General features: G+C 39.6%; 2 protein-coding genes across 2 annotated transcripts; both read left to right on the top strand.

The window, feature by feature from the left end:
- Positions 1-112: 112 nt before the first annotated feature.
- Positions 113-13,526, top strand: LOC116298425 (tectonin beta-propeller repeat-containing protein 1). The gene is made up of 17 exons (XM_089031729.1): positions 113-385; positions 1,004-1,144; positions 2,390-2,512; positions 3,173-3,295; positions 3,571-3,748; positions 4,370-4,485; positions 4,682-4,804; positions 5,360-5,510; positions 5,967-6,238; positions 6,669-7,351; positions 7,587-7,760; positions 8,623-8,679; positions 9,013-9,190; positions 9,578-9,713; positions 10,022-10,111; positions 10,450-10,553; positions 10,686-13,526. Exons 1-17 carry the CDS (start codon positions 113-115, stop codon positions 10,782-10,784), a joined length of 3,021 nt encoding a protein of 1,006 aa, XP_088887855.1. The 3' UTR covers positions 10,785-13,526.
- Positions 13,527-15,022: 1,496 nt separating this feature from the next.
- On the top strand, positions 15,023-20,048 carry LOC116298424 (uncharacterized). The gene is made up of 2 exons (XM_031706902.2): positions 15,023-18,505; positions 19,420-20,048. Exons 1-2 carry the CDS (start codon positions 15,098-15,100, stop codon positions 19,660-19,662), a joined length of 3,651 nt encoding a protein of 1,216 aa, XP_031562762.2. The 5' UTR covers positions 15,023-15,097; the 3' UTR covers positions 19,663-20,048.
- Positions 20,049-20,272: the final 224 nt, after the last annotated feature.

Here is a 20,272-nt window from a genome sequence, read left to right as displayed (position 1 = left end):
GAGAATTTCAAATTGATCTCTACATCTTGCTCATTTATCAAAAATAATCATCGTCGTTTATAGTAAAAAGGCAGGCAACCAAAAAGTGAACTTGTTTCGTGAAGGAAAAGAAATGGAAGCTCCACATCTTTGGTTGATCGATCGAGATGGCCGTTCCTTCATCGTTAATCTGCGCGATAACTCATGGAAAGAAGTATCGACTCCTGAGCTCAAATCAAGGAACTGTTTTAAGAGAATATCTGCTGTTAGTAGCTGTGCCTGGGCAATCAATGCAAACCAGCAACCTTGCTTATACGTTCATGCTACTCAGGTGCCAATCAGGGCTCGAGTGGAAACGTGGGAAAATCAGAGATGGGGATTAATGAATGGGTGGTCAGTAAAGTCGGTAAGGAAGTTCAAATAAAGATTCAGTAGAGATTCGGACTTTTTAAGCAGCAATTTCCCATTTCAGATCATTTGTCATATCTAGCTCCTTCAGCGCTATTTCTTTCTTTACTGACAAAGACAGACAAAGGTGGATATGATTCCAAATAATTCTTGTTCACAAGAAGTGTGAAATGGGAAAGCATAAAATGAAAATGAAATTATGTTCTATAGTTAAAATCTGTGGTGTATCAGCTGATCAGCTGAGGAGACTTGTAACTAGTGTAGGCTTTTCTCGGGAATAAAGTTAGTCTGGCTGTGGGCCTTGAGTGGAGCAAAGCCGTCTCTGTTTATTGTGTACTTTTATGCATTATTTTACAAAATCTTTCATACTTCCTTATTTTTCTGCTCACTTATGACAATGACTAATGACTTAACCTATAGCTATATATGTGCTAGCTATGTATTCAATCATTATTTGTCAAAATGTCAACAGTTATAATATATTAATATAATTTCTCATGCCTTCTACTCCCTCCCCCAAAATAGCTGTCACGATTTGAAGATCCACCAACCCACCAAACACATACCATTTTAATTGTATCATTAATTCTAAAAAAATGTTTGTTTGTTTGTCTAGATGTTCCGTAGTGATCGATATCATTTTAGCAGTAAAGATGGCAAACAAGATCTTCCTCAATCAGGATTCATGTTGCCATCAATGTACTGGACATGGGAGAGTGATTGGTACATCAACAGAAAGGTTCCTGGTGACATTGAGGTACAGTATGAAGGAATTGCAACATGGATGTTTTAATCTGGGTCTTCTTGCCAAAGCCAAGCCCAAAAGCTCAAAATAAATATATAAAAACAAGGTTGTTGACATGTATTTACTACATAATATTGATCCAACCTACAAAAATATGCTAGATTAAAGTGTCTAACACCCTTCTGACAATATTCACAGTATTGATTCTACATGGGGTATCATGTGGAATAACCCCAAAAAAAAGTATAGTTTGAGTGCCGCTTCTTGGAGTTATAAAGGTTTTTCTATGTCATATGCTAATGCTGTGACGTATGAGGAGTAATCATTCAATATACAAAACATTACTGGCACACATAAATAAAATTTGAAATACGTCATTTTTTTCCCATTGCTCTTATAGAAATTATTGCAAGTTAGTTTTCACATAGAAGCCAGTGTTTTGAATTACAAGGAACAACAAATAACCATAAATGCCTCCTCATATGTTACAGCATTAGCATAAGTCATAGAAAAACTTTTAACTTCAAGAAGTCACACTCAAACTATAATTTTTTTTCTGGGCTATTTAATATTTTACCCTATGTGGAATCAATACTGTAAATATTATCAGAAGGGTAATAGGTGCTTTAAAGGGAAACTTAGGTTGCATGCGCGGCTATGGCACTGTCTCTCACCTCTGTGTAGTTCATGCTTGGGGTTGCTTGGTTTGATTCTTGGGCTGAGCATCATATATGATATCAGTTAAGTTTGTTGGATGTACATCTTTGATGGGATTGATTTTTTTATGCAGATTTTGCAGTCTTCAGAAAAGAATCTTTCTCAATGTTTTAATGTGCAGTACTCTAGCACTTTTCATGTTTGTGTGAACATGACAAGTCCAGAATAGGCAGGTTTTCAATTTATCAAACTTCCAGAGCCCTTGATTCCTAGATGAAGTGGCTCTAAAACAATATTGAAGCTTAAAAGATCAAGGATCCTATTCTACTAGTATAGCAGTAATAAATTATGCGTTCACTGTGAGTAATGAAATAGAGAATAAGAGAAAAATATCGAATGCCCTTGGCGGGAATCGAACCCACGTCTTTGGTATTCTAGTCCGATGTGTGTACCACTACACCACAAGGACCAACCACGCTGGTAACGCAGCCGGAATATGAAATGTATATGAATGCGATATTTTTTCTCTATAGGTAAGTTGGTTATCTATTCTACTATTAATTTAGTCCATCCTGTTAATTTCAATTTCTTTTGTCTAAGGGATGGCAATATGCCATTGACTTCCCCCGTACTTATTATGCAGAGAAGGGTCAGTTATCCTGTGTGAGGAGAAGATGCTGGTCAAGATATTACAAATTTGATGGATATGATCGATGGTTGTTGGTAAGGAGTGCAGAACTTAAATACTAGATTATAGCTTTTACAGGTGGTTATTACAGACAATCTGTACCCTCTTTTCATTTATCTGCCTTAGTATATATACTATAAATAACTGCGTTTATACTATTTAGATTTATTAAATTATCTATATTGTATACATAAAAACAAATGTTGTAAATCCTATAAGAGTTGTACAAATAAAGTTGTTGTTGTTGTTGTTGTCAAAATTCTAGGTCAAATCGAAATTTTAAGCCTCTCATACTGGTGGAAACACTTTTATGTTTCCATGCGAACACAAGGCTAGTCAGTCGCTAGACAGTGCAGAACAATAACTATTTGAATTGGTTGCCATATTTTGATTCAATCGGTGTATATCCATTAGATAGATTCTTATCAAGTGGATAAACTTGGACTTGGATGACAGCATCATTACAGTATGTCCACTGTATAAGGATTTATTCCATGGGTAGCGCTATCCACTCTTTGTACAACCGGGCCTAGGTAGCTGTTAGGGGACCTGAAAAAAGTTTTCTTTTCTCATGCTCTTTATGTCCAATGTGGAGTTTTATATTGCTTGCTTTAATTTTCCAAGGATTACATCTTCTCACCTTAGTTAAACATCTTAAGATGCTTCATTATCACATGAATTGTTTTGCAATATAGATTGAAGGTCTAAGTGATGACCCTGTCAAACAACCTTTCCAAGACATTGCCATTGGTGGTACAATGATTCCTGGACAAAAACCTGGCCACCTGTCCGTGTGGGCGGTCACCTTTCATGGTCAGGTAATGCCATAGGAAAGCACTCTTATTAATCTATGGACCTTACTTGTGTGACAGTCATGTTTATTGAATTAGAATAAAAACCTTTGTGTAAGCCACATAAATTATTTTATTCTTAAGCTCTTGAATGTGACGCTACATGTAGGAAAATCTATTGTTCAAGTCAACACGTTTGCTGCATGAGCAAGGCTCATTAACATGCTTCTTATTAGAAAAAAAAGAGTATTGAAACATTACCTTCAGTGGTTTCTCATGCGTCTTAACACCCTTCTTAACAGGTCATTTTTCGGGCTGGAATCACAGACAAGAACCCAGAGGGTGAAAAATGGGTGGATGTGCCACCACCCGGTGTTACGATTACTCAGATATCAGTCAGTAGAACGGGGGTGCTGTGGGGAGTGTCTTGGGAGGGCATAGCTGTTGTTCGCATTGGTGTGACCTACTATCAACCTACAGGTATAACCTATAGATCTATTGTTAATTTTTGGATTAGTACCATGATAAACTGATAATTCAATAAATCTCATAATGAATCATTATTGTTTTACTCTCAATCATACGCGCCCCCTAGCACCCTCTAGTGCTGTCTAGTGCCCTCTAGTTTCTGTTGCAACAAAGTAGGTTTTGGTGGATGTCAATCAAGGCACTTCCATGACATTCCATAGGCATGTGCCCTCATAGCTTTGTGTTTCCCGACAATGTTATGGAAACCCCATGTGATTGACGTCCACCAAAACCTTCTTCGTTATGACAGGAAAAAATTGTTAGAGTGTGCGTGTGATTGAGAATGGCTGTAACTAGTTAAACGTTTTAATCGTTGGGAAGCATGGGTTGCGTAGTGAGAGTGCTCGAGCCTCTCACGAATGAAACCCAGGTTTAATCTACAGAATCCGCATTATATCTGAGTAAAGTTGGTTGTTAGTTCTCTCTAACTTTTGATTCAAGGTTTTTTTTTCAGGTTCCCCTATATTCAGTCTAATGTTCAATTAGATTTCAGTGGATGAGAGGCTGCTCTGTAGTCTCTGAGTTGCCGCTGCTTAATCTAATTTTTTATTTTTTATCTATTTATTCTGATAGGGACACAATGGGTAGAAGTAAACCCACCTTCCTTATCACCAAACAATGAGATCTGTCAGTTGCTACAAGTTTCTGTTGGAGTAAATGGTGTTTGGGCATTAACAAAAGATGAGCAGGTTAGTGGTGTCATTACTAAAGTTAACAAGACACTAGAGAAGTGTTAAGAAGCACTCTGCTACGTGTCGCGTTTCTCCTAACACTTCTCTCATGTTCTACCAACCCCTGCATGCTCTTATAACTGTACAAAGCACGCATGCGCGTGTTCTATTTCTTTAACAATTGGAGCTAAAATTTAATGCAATTAACTCATAGGTTTGGTTTAGAAAAGGAGTAAACACTAGTCAAGTGAATGCAAGTATAAAAGAAGTTACTGGAACAAGTTGGATTCAGATGGTTGGTCGGTTCCTTCTGCTGTCTGTTGGTCCAAATGATCAAGTAATGATATAATAGAGCTTTTGAGTGTGACGCCACTCGTATAAAAAAACGACTTCCTGGTCCAAAACGAAAATCTGTTGCTTATAAGCATATTGCTATAAAGATTTTTCTTACTTTTTCTTCACAGTAGGATCTATTGTGCAAAGTTCTAATTGTTTCAGGTGAAGGTTAAACCTTGGGGAAAATTTTCGCTTATTTTAGCGGTTTTTGTGAGCAGTTAGACCCTAAAATACGTCACAAATTAACAGCTTTATAGAGCCATTTCTGTTGTTGTATTGATATAATTATTGACCTTCCAAATGTAAGTCGGTGATCGTATGAGATTTGAGCTGGGATAGGAACTCTTCCATACGCCTGTCTTCCCTTCTGTTCACTACTCTTCTTCTCCAAAACAAAACTATAGAGGCGACAATGCAGGCAGCATGGCAACTTTCATAGTCCATTATCAAACGTTGAACCAATGTTTATATAAACACTTGCTTCTCCAGGATGTCCTGGCATCAATATTGATATCTTGATAAAGTAAAGTACTCCATGTGTTGTTATATATTACAGGTGTTTGGGTTGAGTACGTGTGGTGATCACATCTACTTCAGGACCGATGTTACACAAGACGAGATGTGTGGTCGGCAATGGAGGGCGCTACGTACTGGCAGATCGCTCAGCGACATACACGGGTCTCGGCTCAAGAGCTCTAATACTGAAGGTAGGTGATGGCTGTTATATTACAGTGTGGGACAAGCACTCTTATAGGAATCTTATGCCTGCTTCTCATTCAAATCTATTTTTTCATGAATCATGATAGACCCCTTGCAGTACGTCGGAATAGAGCGCAATTTTGAGGACATAACAGTTCTTTCGTTTTGTCCTTCAAATTGAGCTGCTTTGACGTCGCATGCAAGGGGTCCATAGAGCGTTTTCACGTGACGTCACAGCGGCCAAGTTAGTGTACCAAAACAGTACATTTTCTATCCTCTGGGAATTGAACTCTATTTTTATGCAAAAAAAGTGCAGAAAGTTTCTATTGTTTGGTACACCAATATGGCTGCCTCCTCATGCGAGTGAAAACGCTCCATAAGAAAAGCATTGAATCGCGTCACTGTAACGAAATTGCACCATTGCACTTATAATCACGGAGAGAGTCAACCATTCTTGATTTCAGATTCAGATGACGGCGCTCCTCGTAATCATGACAACACGTCGTTGCCACGTTACGTCGAGTTTCTCACGTGGATTAACAGCGGAGCTTGTGACGTGGATGCTACTTTCTTCAACGACAACCATCGCGGGCTCCTGTCAGCGTTCACTAGCATGAGTCTGAGTACCCTTGACGACCGTGATACATCCTGGAGAAAGGATATTCTGCGAAGGTTGCGCTTACGTGATCAACAGCAGGTGAACGCGTTTGGTGCCTACGAGGAAGCTATTTCACAGGTATCTCTAAAAACAATCTGAACCACGTGATTTTGATCTATTTTTAGCCTGGGAAATGTTTTGGTATTACTTTACTTCTTACTTGATTCATTTACCTGGGCGCGGTGTTACGAAGGGTGGATAGCGCTATCCGACCGATAAATCTTATCCAGTGGATAAATTTATTAAATAACAGCATCGACTTATCCAATGGATAAGGGTTTATCCGTCGGATAGCGCTAAGAAAACTTTGTCTTTTCCGACAATGTCATGGAAACACTTTGATTGACGTCCACCAAAACCTTATTTTGTCGAGACAGAAAATTGCACGATTTCGCGCGTGTGATCAGGAAGCGCCATAACTAGTCATAGAATATCCTGTTAGAATTAATACTTGTTGAAAATTGTACCGTCTGGATTAGATAACGAGGTTCTTTTGTTGTTCTGTCAGGGAACATGGTCCAAGAAAGCCCGATGTCAGATACTCATGGACACCCAGTTTAACTTATGGTCTGATAGCGTTATAAAATTGAACCAAGAAAAAAACAACAAGGACGGCGAATTGATCTGTTACTACGAGAAGAGTGCGCCTTATCTAAGTTATGGAGAACTGCGTATCCCCTTTTCAGAAATCACATGTGTTAGTATAATACATAAAATGGCTCGTCACAACTGCATGGCGGTATTTACCTCGTCAAGAACACTTGTGCACAATCCCCTTCTTATTTCATTCCCTAACGAGAAAGAACTCAATGACTGGCTGACGACCCTTTCTTCAGCGTCCATGCAAGCCCATGGTATTCAAGGCACTGTACCATCTAAGGCCCTCTGGGCCACTTCGTCGTGTGGAGACGTTTTTGTTAGCGAGAGTCTGGGTCTAGAAGGATGTGCGCAGTCGCACAGATTTTGGCGCCAAATTGGAGGCCATTTGAGTGTCGTTCAGGCTGGCACAGGGGGAGTGGTTTGGGGGATTGGTTTCGATGGGAACCCATACGTCTACACTGGTGGATATGGTGGCGGTGTTTTCGACGGGTTTCTTAGCAGCTCCATTGGTATTCATAAACAAGAGGATTACGATGTGCATTTTATCTACGAGAATCAACGATGGAATCCAGTCGAGGGCTTCTCTGACAGGTGAGAACCAGCTTTGTGCATTGTGAGACTGTTTCCAAGATGGCGTCTATTCCGTCCCCTAAAACGATCCCACAATGCAGTCATACCAACTCGACCCAGTTTTTTTTTCTCGTCCTCGGAACGGCTAATTGATGGGCTCAATGCAGTGATCATGGTTTTTTTTTCTATTTCTAGTGCTATAAATTACTGTGTTGTTTGTGCTTACTGATGTGCATTGTTTTCCATACAAACACAGGCGACTCCCAAGTGACCGCTATGTATGGAGCGATAAGAGTGGAGTGTACGAGCGAACGAAAGAAGGCTTCCTGCTGCCCTCAAGTCAATGGCAGTGGATGGGCAATTGGCAGATTGATACACGACCAGGGACCACAGATAATCAAGGCTGGCAGTATGCTGTGGACTTTCCAAGGTGAGAACTTATTTCAGCTTATTTTCCAACTTAATTCAGCTAGGCCCTTCAGTTAAGCATGCCTGTGGATGGAGTTATGGTGCGCTTTCCATTTATCCGGAAAATGCGGTAGGAAAAACAAATGGTTTGTGTCATTCCAATCGGAAAGTTCCGGAAAACTCGGTCTTCGATTGAGGCAATCCACTTTTCCCGCTCTTTTCGGTTCTTCCGGTAGACGCGTGTGCCATTTTTCAAAAGTCAAAGTTTCCCGCTCTTTTCTTACCACTAGCAAATGAATTTCCAACCGGATGGATTGGTTGAAATGGTAAGCACCCCTGTGCTAGCAGTATTAACTATAACCCAGGAAACATGGTTGGGGTGCGCCGCACCTGCGTCCAAATCCCGGGTTCGGTGTCGTATGTGAGTACTTAGAGTTGTTTGTTGGTTTTCTTCAGTGTGCATCGAAAGCTTTCACCTAGTTGGAGCCTACAATCTTCTGCAAGAATAATGTGCCACTTTCCCCCTAGCAATGTTGGTCAAGGAAGTTTTCTACACTGTGAAGCGGTTGGCTGGTAAAATGCATACGAGACAACATTGCTACGGGGGGAGAGGGGGGATGGTCCTCCAGAATACTAAGGGGCACATTTTATTTGCAAAAAGATTGTAGCTCTGTCGTTACTGTCCCACGCTTTGATACAACAGCCAAAGCTTAATTAATATTTCCAACTTAACTTGACACACCTGGCATATGATGTCGAGACTGTAGTATCTTTTCTCTACGCACCATTTACATCCCATGGCATGTAGAGTAGCACATTCAAGGCTTCACTCTACGCCAACGTTTGCTTTTATGAGCAATTTCGAAGTTACATTTCTCTTTCAGGCATTACCACGCCGAGAAAAACTGGAATGACTACGTTCGCAGACGTCGATGGAGAAGGTTTGTTGTCATATACTTTTGTAGCGCAACTGGTATCACGAATCTACTCCAATAACCTGTTTGTAAGGCACCCCTAGAAACAGTTTAAGTGAAAACTATTTCGTTTGCAAGTCAATAATATTAGCGCATTCGTACTTAAAAGGATAGGCATTCTGCGGAGTACTCATAGCGGACGTTCTTTTATGGAAAAAAAGATCTTTAAGTGGAACCGATGAACATGTCTCATATAGGCCTGAGGAAGTTCTTCAAAATACAGTAGTTTTTTAACTTGTACGCAATGGACTATGTGCACCCAATTCCTATAAATGCGTTTCTTTATCATTCTACTTCTAGACGTTGCAAGCTGACTACAACAGGACCCTGGCTGCTAATACAGCCTACAGTCAAACTACGCGATGTGTCTGTACAGATCGATGACGTCGTGTCAGATGATGAAGAGATCTCTATGTGGGTGGTTGGGAGTCAAGGAGATGTGTTGTACAGACATGGAGTAACAAAAGCGTGTCCTCAGGTATTCATAGCCTAGAAATGTATATCGTACAACTCAGTTTAGACCGTGCGGTTGTATTTTTGGGGGTGCGTATGTTCTTAGTGTGGGTGTCTCCATGCCTTGGGACGGTCGAGTTTTACGGCGCCATCAGTCAAGACAAGTTGTACGCTGCTGCTGTAATACTCTACGATACTCGTCTACCCTTTTCCTAGTAGTCATCGTCTCAGTTTAGCAACGCACAATAACCTACCTTGCTTAGCCGTGCATTCCTTTAATCGTTATTTCGGTACTCCATGGATCCGGCCAAGGGGTTACACGATTTCTCTCTAGTAGTGGCGGGTTCTCCCGCACCTCTCCTCCTCGAGTAATCCACTCCAGTTTTCTCAACTAACATTTTTATATCCTTAGGGACATTCCTGGCAGCACATCATCGCAGATGTTCCGTTTCGGAGCATATCAGTCGGTGGTGAAGGTCGTGTTTGGGGTGTGGCTGAAGATGGTACATCTTACTTTAGAGCAGGTTTTGCTGATAACGAAAAAACAGGTTCGAATGATTCGATATACCTGCTTATATCTTACATCACGGTTAACTCCTTTTTTGTTAGTACTCGAGTCATGTTTAGCTTTGATTTATCTTATATAAATTAACTTTAAATTACAGTTCAACAACTAAGACAAAATGATAATTGCGGGCAGGCGGCCCTGTTAAAACAGCAATTGTTTCATTCCCCTTAGCTGTTGTTAATTTTATGCAGAATATTGGACGTCTGAAACCATTCGCCTGGCATATTAAGAAGAAAAGCAATCGCTCCAACTGATTATTAATCTATATATTTGGCTACTGTTTTCCAGGAAGTTGCTGGTTTCATATTGCGGATAGACCGCCTTATCTTGTACAAGTTTCTGCTGGGGCTTCATCAGTGTGGGCAAGAGACAAGGAAGGTAAGGCAGGTCTCTGATATATGAATTTAGGCACTGCTTAAAAGCGAAGCTCCCATTGTTTTAGACACAGGGAGCCCAATTTAGGTAAAACTGAAAGGTGAGAAAAAAAGCGGTGAAAAAAATCACGGTGTTTTAAAACCTTTAGGGTTCGATTCGCATGCATAGGACTCAGAGAAAGTGCATCTTGGTTTCAGTGAAGGCTGCATACAACTATTAATCGTTTGTTTATACCTAACCTAGAAACCAAATATTTTGTCTTAGTCCTAACTTAGAAAAGGCCTATGAATAGACCTATCCCGAATTCGCTTGACTGACCACGAAACAATATCTGTCTGCAGGCACACTGTGGTACCGGATCAATATATCAGATGTATATCCAGAAGGAACAGAATGGATAGAACAGGGACACGTTTCTCACCTTTCCACAGGACCTAACGACCAGGTATCTTGAGTTCTTTGACAGCGATTGCAAAGGCAAATTCCTGTGCTTTGATTGGTTGAAAGAATCGCGTGCTCTAGCTTAAAGCCATTTTACCTCACTCATCTCAATTACCTTTCTTTATTTGGATTTCAGTTGTATGTATGTCATGAAGGAGCTATAAAATCACGAACCAATATTACCGCTGATAATACCATGGGCTCAGGATGGGATATCGCCCTATGTGTAAGTTAATACTATCCCTTTATAGTAAACAAGCCGAGATTCTTTTTCTACAACAAAATTGTACAGTAATATCACTTCTGGATAGACCATTTGCATGTGACGTCAAAGGAGCTCAATTTGGAGGGGAAAAAAACTAGTTCAATCTCAAGAGAATTGGAAACCTATTCTTATGTCCTCCAAATTGAGCTGCATTCCGACGTGCTGCAAGGGGTCTATATATCTATGATTGAAATGACAGAAAAGTGTCATCAACCAGAGAATCTATTTCAAAAATACTTTCTTTACGAAAGTTGATGAGAACGATGACATCACTCGTTGATAAATTGATGATTCAAAAGAGATGAAAACGTTTGAAGAGACGACAGTTTCCAGTATAATTTTAAAGTCAAAAGCCGCGTAAATCAATTTATGAAATAACTGTTATAAATCTCGCATTCTGATTGGTTGGGAGCGCGTGCTTTATGAGAGCACACAGCACACAGCACGCACGCGCCCTTTGCATTTTATAAAAGAAATAAAAAACTTGCTTGCTGTGCTGTATGGAGTTATAAAGCACTTGGGATTGGCAGAACACTCGAGAAGTGTCAGAAAGTACTCCGCTACGTGTCGTGTATCTCCTAACACTTATCTCGTGTTCTGTCAATCCCCGCGTGCTTTATATCTGCACACAGCACGCGCGCGCCTTTTCTATTTCTTCACTTTCGCGGCGTTTTCGTTGCAGGACCACTGGTGGACGGTATGCACGCGATCTGATTTTCAAGAACAAAAAGCCAATGATGATGAATATCCTGAAGACATAGAGAAAGGAGAAGACATTGTGAGTGAATTTACCAGTGAAGGGACAACTGCACCAATCAGAGTGCCCAATGCGAAGGGTAGTGCGAAGGGTAGTGCCATGAAGCACACGGGTCCAATGAGCATGCCGTTTTATCGTGAGGTTACTGGTATCGAGGAAAAAACAGGCGCAATGAGCCTACAAATGAATCTGGACCTCAGCAACGTGGATATCTATACGCAGTTCAGCGAAAATAAAAAGAGGAAAGATGATGACGAAAATAGTGATGATGATGATGATGCTGATGATAACGTAGTTTTTATCTGATGTATTATTATGACACAGTGTCATCCTCAGTTCAGTGGACTTTGAAAGGAAATATGACAATCCAAGACGATGTTGACGGTGGAGATCATAATAGTGATAAAGATAGTCATAATTTCCATCACGTAACTCCTGTATATTTTTAAAAAGACGGGACTGCGAATCAATGAATTCCAAGAATAAAGCCCACGACGACGATTATGATTATCACACACACCATACTTTCATATCTCACTAATAAATTTTCGCAGATCAGTAATGACGCGATCCAAAAAAGCCACAAGACGACAACGAAGAAATTGATGGTAGTATAAGGATTGACTGCAGACTTGATGATGACATATTCTTATTTAGTAGATGATGCACTTGTTTAGATGTGATCAATCCTAGATTACTTGGATGGTTGTTGTCTCACCGCAAACTCCCGATAAAGAATGGTAGAAAAATCCCTTTGACGATGATGAATATCAATGATACTTGACGATGATGATACTTGATTAATATATCCTTGTACAAGAAATAACGACGATGGTAATGAGTATCACTTGATGTAACACATTCATAACATGAAGAAGGCAAAGCTGTGATGATGATACCATGCAGTGACGAGGATATCATGCAATCGCAATGATGGTGGTTATGACGACGGGAATCACTTTGTATACCACTGATCCAAAAGATGATGGAATACACCAACTTCCCTAGAAGATGGCAACAAAGACGCGATGATGATGAATGATGAGCACCATCAAGGTATAGCCAATACATGACAGCGTAAAAATTCCTGAGAAGACGTTGATAATAACGACGATGTTACAATGCTAATAATGATGATGAAATGAGCATCAATTAGGAAATCACATCCAATTAATAATAAAATAAATTTCCTTAAGAAGACGAATGACGACGATCAATGAACATCACTTGGTATGCTACATGTATTAACTAAAACAAACGCGATCCTGAGAAGACGACAGAGGTGACGATATAAAGTATAAGTCGTATCACTTGATAATGGTAGATGATACCAGTACCTTCCTGATGATATCTTCTGAGTTAGAAAGTCTTGCTAGCGCATCTTTATCACATCCTGAACAAAAGGGAAACAAAATAATGAGAAGACAGTGGCAACTTAAGTACACCTTTCTGTACTAAACAAACTTGAACCAAAACACTTGTGAATATGATTGAAAACGAAATGAATCAACTTTATTAAGACGCGGGAATAATTGGAGGGTGCCAATGGGAAACCCAATTGTGAGATAACTACTAACGTTTTGGCCGAATCTTAGTAACTGTAATTATTTCAAGAGCACTGGCCATAATATCAACCAAAATAAAAAAATATCAGTTAAATGTTAACTACTAATTTCTTTGTCAGTAAACTACTAGAGTACAAACACTAAAAGTGTGCAACACTTTGCACTATTTAGTAGTAAATAGTGCTAATTAAACAATAGAAAACAATAGGAATAGCATTATTCAGCAGTATTTAGTGATATTTATGTTACACACTTATAGTGTTTGTACTCTATTTTTTTGGCAAATTGTTATGTCAACTACTAACCCCATTGGCACCCTCTAATCGAGGTCGGGAGCTAGAGAAAAGGGAGAAGCATCCTCTATCGCTGGTAATAAATAATTTTTAAAAAGGAGGAAAATGTTCCATATATTTTGAATAAATATTAATAAGTTTATATTCTTGATAAGGTTGCCTAGCCAACACATCCCATGAAATAAGTTTGTTCTGATAAATAGTAATTTTTCTAAATCGCATTTACAAAAAATGTACATACCATGAACAAGAGAATATGAAGTAATATTACTTAATATTCTCTTGACCATGAATAAATCGAATGAAAATAAAAACTTACCAAATAAATCTTAATGTGGGTCTTTATACTTGAATCTAATGTGCCACGTTGTGTTCCGAGTCGAAAGCACAGGGTTCCCAAAGATTTGTTAGCACTAAAGGGTTTATGAACTACTTCGATGATACGGCGGCCATCTTGCCAGGGGGCAAAACAAAACAAAGATGACGTAAAATATCTAGAGTTTCGTGTGATTGTTTTTCTGTTATGTAAAGGGGATGGATGTGGCGTCTTGATTTATCTTTGTATTCTCTTGTGAAGAGCTGTTACTATCAATCGACTGACGTCATTACTGTAAGATTTATTTGCCCCCTGAACACCCCATAATACCTTGCGATTCAAGATGGCCAATGTATCGCCGTTAGTCCATTCCATTCTCCATTCTTAACCTGGGAACCCTGTGTTTTCATCGGACTGGATACGATAACTACGTTGAAGTTGGGATTCCTCTGTCAATCAAATAAAGACCTGTAAATAAAAATTGTTTTCATGAAATAAAAAATCTAAAACGTTTGGAAATTTCCTTCGAAACAAAAATAGGATATTGTATAACAAAAGGTTTCCATGACGCTACCTAGCAAAATTACATTTTTAAAATCTAAAACTGGTCGACAAAATAACTGTTCAAGCTTCCTCTTTTTAGTTTTTGATGGCTTGAAAAGGAGAAAGTCAGGTAAATTGTTTTTGCATGGTAACGGTTGCCATGGTTATATCAACCTACGTCATTTGTATCGCGTGAATTGCAACAGGTCTCGAATGAATAATTAATGTATTGGTGACTCTAAATCAAAGCTTTACTCTTTGGAAATAAAGACTATATTTATTCGTTGTTTTTTTTCATAATTGTTATCATTAGTGATCCATTATTTTACAGTATAGAATATTTTCATTATAGAATGATTGTTTAAACAATGCAGCCGCGTTTTTCACTTCCGTTGGATCAGTTTCCTTTGCAAAAGAAAAGAAAAATTGAATGCTCAACAAATTTTCAACAAGCTTGCTCAGTATAGTTAACGTTATACAATTTGTGAATCGTCTCGCTGATCAAGTTTAGCTGGGAGCTATATCAAATTTGAAATTCCACAAATTTTTGTCGAATTTTTTCAGACTTTACTTCCTGAGGAAAGGAACAAAATTCATTTAAAGACGACCCTAATAACTGGAATATTTTGAATCCGCTTGACAGGTTGTTTGACAACATCAAACTATTGTACGCATGCAACAGTGTCTCTTGCACCACATAGCGTCATTCGAGTTTTATGCATCGCTATGTAATCGCTTCGGCACACAAGCCTCTAATTTTTTAGCCTTAATGCTTCGTTTTCACCTTATTTGATTTTTACTTAATCACAATGGAAGACCTCGAGAATCCAATAGACGACCCAAATCAGCCTACGGTAACGGAGGAGTTACTACAAATCGTAGAGGAATTTGCAGACTACATTGACAAGTTTATGTTCGAGATCGTCACTTTTCTAGCCGTTATAGATTCATCGATGGGTCTCATTAAAGATGTGTTAGGAATGTTCGGCTTTGCTGGTTGGAAAATGACATTTTTTCCTTCCTTCTCGTTCGTGGTTACTATCGGGGTGTTCTTATTTGGTACTAATAAAAGAAAAGGAAAGCGGAAAGCAGAGGCTGCGCAGCTTGAGGGACTAGGAGAAGCCATGGAGATGATTGAAGATGTTTTCGAGGTGATGGATGATGTTATGGATGCAGTAGAAGAAGTTGAAGGCGAAGCGGGAACATTAGGCCTAGGGGACTACAGCGAAAGTGAAGACGATGACGATGATGATAACGGTGGTCAAAATGCTATCGAGGCTGAAACCAATGGTGTTGATGAAACCTCGGAAAAGGACGACGCGGTTGACAAAATTGATGTGGTTACAGATGAAAATAACCAAGATATTTCTCAGCAAGATGTTAAAGCTGAGGTTGAGCCTCGCGAGAGTGCTTTGCGCAAAGTCATTGGAATAGCCATAATAGCAGCAAGGATTGCCTCAAAAGTGACAAAGAAAAGGCAACAGGACCAAGAAGACGGGCAAAAAGAAGAAAGTGTAAATCTCGAAGGAAAAACGGGTGATTGTGGGACAGAAAATGAAAATGATGGCGAGTCTATGACAGGTACAAATGAACCCCCTACGGATAATAAATCAAAACAATTAAACAATACATGCAATCAGAGTGTACTTGGAGGACTTACACTAGGGGAAGACGGAACTGAGCTTAAGAATGAAGCATCTGGGTTAGTGGAAGTTGTGAAAGAAGACAGTATAAAAGCTGCAGAACTCGTTAGAGTAAATTCTCTTGGTGCAAGCAATGTTGTACAAGGCAGCACAAAACAGGTATTAACGTCAACTGGCGCATTGAAAGTTGGTCACGGTTTGTACAGGGAAGCGGACTTTATAACAGGACACTTAAACAAGGAAGGAAAAGCCATAGCAAAATCAGTTGAGAAAGATACAATAGAAAAAACAAGACTGCTTAAAGATAACGAAATTGTTAAGGCATCTGGAGTAGACAAAGCAAGCACTGCCGTATCTAGAGAAGCTACTTTTATTGCAGGCAATTTGAATCAAGAAGCCAAAACAACTCTCCATAATGATAAGCAAGGAGAAATTAGAGTAAAGAGAAATCCCAACACATCAGAAGCTAAGGTAACTGGAGATAAGAGTGGCTTGAGTTCAAGCCAACAAGGCAACAAGGAAGTTCACACAAGTTCTAAGACTCGGAACGTCCATCAGGCATCAACGAAACACTCGCCGGATGAGGTCGCAAGGCAGGAAAGAGAAACCAAAGAAAAAACAAACACAGTGTCTGTGACAGATATATCAAAACAACGACAACAAAAAGAAAAAACAGATTCAGAAGGAGACCTCCCTTATGAAGCACATCCCGCAGAAAACGTACAACAAAGTTTTCAGGATATATCAAAAATAGGAGATATTTGTGAGGAAAAACAAGATATTGAAAAGGGAAGAAAGAAAGTGGGGACAGAAACGTCTAAGTCACGAGGTAATCAAGACCCTGAGCGCTTGATTACGACACACGAGGTGTTACCAGAGAACACTGCGGTCAAAGGAGAAAAGAAAACTAAACAAGCGAGTGAAACAGAAGAAAGTCAAGACCCTGAGCGCTTGATACCTGAACCTCTGCCAGGAGTACCAGACATGGCGAGTAATGTGACGGAAGGAGCGCCTACTGCTGCGGGAGGAGCGTCCGCCGCTGCTTCCCAGGCAAAGCAAGGCTTAAAACAAACAGGGAAAAAGTCTAAGGGTCTTCTTCAAATCGCCATGAGACTAGTTCGCCTGATTATGAGAGTTACTAAGCGTGGAAACTCGGCTTCTAGTTCACGAGACTCGTCTCGAAGGGGCAGCACTGCAAGTGGGACAGGATCCCTTGGTGGTGAACCGGCAAAGGCGAAAAGATCTGCTAGTGGGGGAGGAGACGGGAGTGCCCCTGACATTGCTGGTGCTGCCTCCGCGTCTATGGCGATGGGCAGCGGTGGAGCAAAAGGTGGAAAAATTGGTGCAATTGTAGGCATTGTCGTGCGAGTCGTTCGATTAGCTAGTAAACTAAAAGGAGGCCAGAAAGATCCGTCTAACTCTGACCTACGCTCTTCCAAAGAATCCATTGACCTAGAATCGGATTCGGAGTTTTTTGACTGTGGCGAAGAATTTCCGACTCAAGAAATTCAAACTCAGACTGAAGATCGACTTTCTCTGTTGTCAATGGCAACGCAAACAACACAAACGGACGCTGGCAGCACATGGACTGTGTCAGCACGTGATTCAGGGGACCTAATAGACATGCGCAGTGATGAGAGTGAAAATAATTTGAGGAGATACGTGCATGCCTTTCAGGCTGATGCCGCTGTACAAAGGGAGGGGTCTCTAACAGGAAGTCAAACTAACAGACATGAAGATACGTATCAAGGCGGTAGCAATGATATGCCAAGTCATGATCAGGCTGCAAATGGCAAAAATCATAATGTCCGAGTAAATCAAACTCGACAATTAGATAATATGGTGCAAAGTTATCATGTTAACAGAGATATTCCAACTTCGTTTTCCAGGGACCAAAAGGGGACACATCTAGAGGAGCTTGAAGGTGATGATAGAGAACGTACCACGAGAAGGAACTCGACTGGTTCGTTACAGAAAATCACTTTGAAAATATTAAGTCCCAATGTTGATCCCTCCTCTCCTGAAGCTAAAAATAATCCGGACTTAAACTCAGTACTTTTAGATATTGATGCTCCCGTAGTGCTACATTACATACGAGATTTTAGGCCTTCGCCGAATGACGTGAACATAGTTGCCAATGGCAACCAACAAATCATTGAAAAACAAACTTTAAAAGATGAAGGAAGAAGGACTCAGCAGAGAGACGTTTCAAAAGATGAGTTCTCTGTACGTCAAGGAAATCTATATAAGTCTTCTTCAGTCGATCTAGATGAGTTGGAAAAACAAACTCATGAGAGTCGATCATCAACCCTGTATGACTCAGGCACAGACATTTCTGATATGAGCTTATCTAGACACGGGACTATTGTACCTTATTCTAGTTCATCTGAGGATTTACATGAATCTACACCGATTTTACCACGTAGACGTCCTACCGTTGTGCGCTTTGAGGACGAGTGTGAATACTCATATACCTACGACGAGAATGAACCTGTTGCCTCTTATCGCGAAAAGAAGAAAAAAAACCTTTTAAGTCGAAATAAAAACCAACAAGGAAAATCTAGCGGTTTAAAGGTAAAGTTTGATAGATTAAAATTAACTAAAATCATATTAGTGCTTATTTGGCAAATAGACCTTATCAGTCGAGGTGTTTGTTTACTCATTACAGACGGGACCATGTGTCATTCTCTTGAGAACAAGATTCTTTGTTTGAGTCGTATCCATATTCATGTGTCTTCTCATGCGCAACCGTTCAGAAATGATACTCTAGGGAATGACACGTGGTCTAGAATGGGAAAACATTGCAACAAGACAAAATAGTACTATTGATTGGAGACTACCGAAGACAACTCTTTGCAGAAATCAAATGTGCAAGACTTGACTAGTTCTATTCTTACGCCTATAAACGTACGACTTTTTAAACGGTACCGCGGTGTAAATGCAGCTCAAGAATGCACTGATTATTATATCGTATATTTGATGTTTTTTAATTGTAATGAGATAAAAAAAGGGAATCCCCCTTAAGCCCCGTTTACATTGGCGATTTTTGCGGCGATTTTTGCGGCGATTTTTGCTGCGATTTTTGTGGCAATTTTCGGAAATATGAAATCTTTTGTCTCATCCTTCAAAAGAGACATTCGTCTAGGAAAATCTTGGTATCCTGAAATAAACTTTACAAGTAAATTCTTTACCATTATTTATTATGGACGAAATCGCAAAAAAAAAAATTGCAGCAAAAATCGCCGCAAAAATCGCCAGTGTAAACGGGGCTTTAGTCATCCAACAATTAATTTTTTGATTTACAGTGTTGAAAAAATGACAGATTGAGAAAAACTTACCATATTTTTCAAGTCCTGAAAATCAATCCTATTCACGGAGACTACAATTCTGTTTAGTCAAGTCACGTGATTTCCTAAAATAGAATATAAAAGAAATATTAGCAGTGTAACATCATGGATATTAACAAGTCTTTAACTTTGATTTTACAGAAGTATAGCAGCCTCGAAAAATTAGATTACAGATTTCCTGAAGACCGGGATAAGAGTGACTATGAGCCATCGGCCGTATGTGTCAGCGGTTGTGACCAAGAATCGACACGCCTTCTGCCCGAGTACGAAAAGCCATCGATAGAACCAAGTAATATATTCGCTGCGCGAAAATCTAGACTTAGTGGCAGCCAAACGAGCTATTTTGGAGACGACGAATGGGACAAACCTGAAGCATTGTGTTGAGTGATCTGTCGACAGATTGAGAGAGCTAGTATATAAACTATCAAAACAGCAACCATGCAAATTCTGTCCAATCAGAATAAAGTGCCTATCTATGACGATGTAATAATGCACTACGAGAGATAAAATAATTTTGCTATTTCATCGACTTTAAGAACTTAGATTCAGACATGTAATTTCACTGCAAGGAATAAAAATATGAGCTCGACCGGGGTCAACAAAACAAGATGTCCACCAATCACGGACCAGCAAATGCCTGGGCCGATGACTATGACCAGCTTTGCAGCCCTATGTCAACAAAATAAAAAAAATATGTTATAAGATAGAAGAAACTAATGAGAAATCTTTTATTAAATACCACAAACACCGCGATGGTGTAAGCCGGTAAAGTCACAATAGTGGATTCATTCTTTGACGCCCTCCACATTTAACAAACGACAAGTCTCTAACTTATAGAATGTCTAAGAACAAAATGCAACGGTAAAAACAAAGGCTATGCAGCTATCATCACAATTAAATGAGAATCGAAGACAAAAAACACCGGCTAAATTATAATCTGAAAAGAAGACCCACATTGAATAAACGACTCTAAGTCTCTAACTATTATATAATG

Source organism: Actinia tenebrosa, unplaced genomic scaffold (genome assembly GCF_029948245.1).
Source record: "Actinia tenebrosa isolate PJP-AT-01 unplaced genomic scaffold, QUT_ActTen_1.0 PGA_scaffold17__23_contigs__length_9995812, whole genome shotgun sequence".
NCBI lineage: Eukaryota > Metazoa > Cnidaria > Anthozoa > Actiniaria > Actiniidae > Actinia > Actinia tenebrosa.
The sequence above is the reverse complement of the archived record's forward strand: the minus strand, read 5'-3'. Positions and strand labels throughout refer to the sequence as shown.

Excerpts from the sequence above, each read along its gene's own strand:
- LOC116298425 (XM_089031729.1), top strand. The coding sequence starts at position 113 with ATGGAAGCTCCACATCTTTGGTTGATCGATCGAGATGGCCGTTCCTTC. Across the intron at positions 5,511-5,966 it reads CAAGAGCTCTAATACTGAAG|ATTCAGATGACGGCGCTCCT; the intron begins GTAGGTGATGGC and ends TCTTGATTTCAG. Across the intron at positions 10,554-10,685 it reads CCACAGGACCTAACGACCAG|TTGTATGTATGTCATGAAGG; the intron begins GTATCTTGAGTT and ends TTTGGATTTCAG.
- LOC116298424 (XM_031706902.2), top strand. The coding sequence starts at position 15,098 with ATGGAAGACCTCGAGAATCCAATAGACGACCCAAATCAGCCTACGGTA. Across the intron at positions 18,506-19,419 it reads GAAAATCTAGCGGTTTAAAG|AAGTATAGCAGCCTCGAAAA; the intron begins GTAAAGTTTGAT and ends TTGATTTTACAG.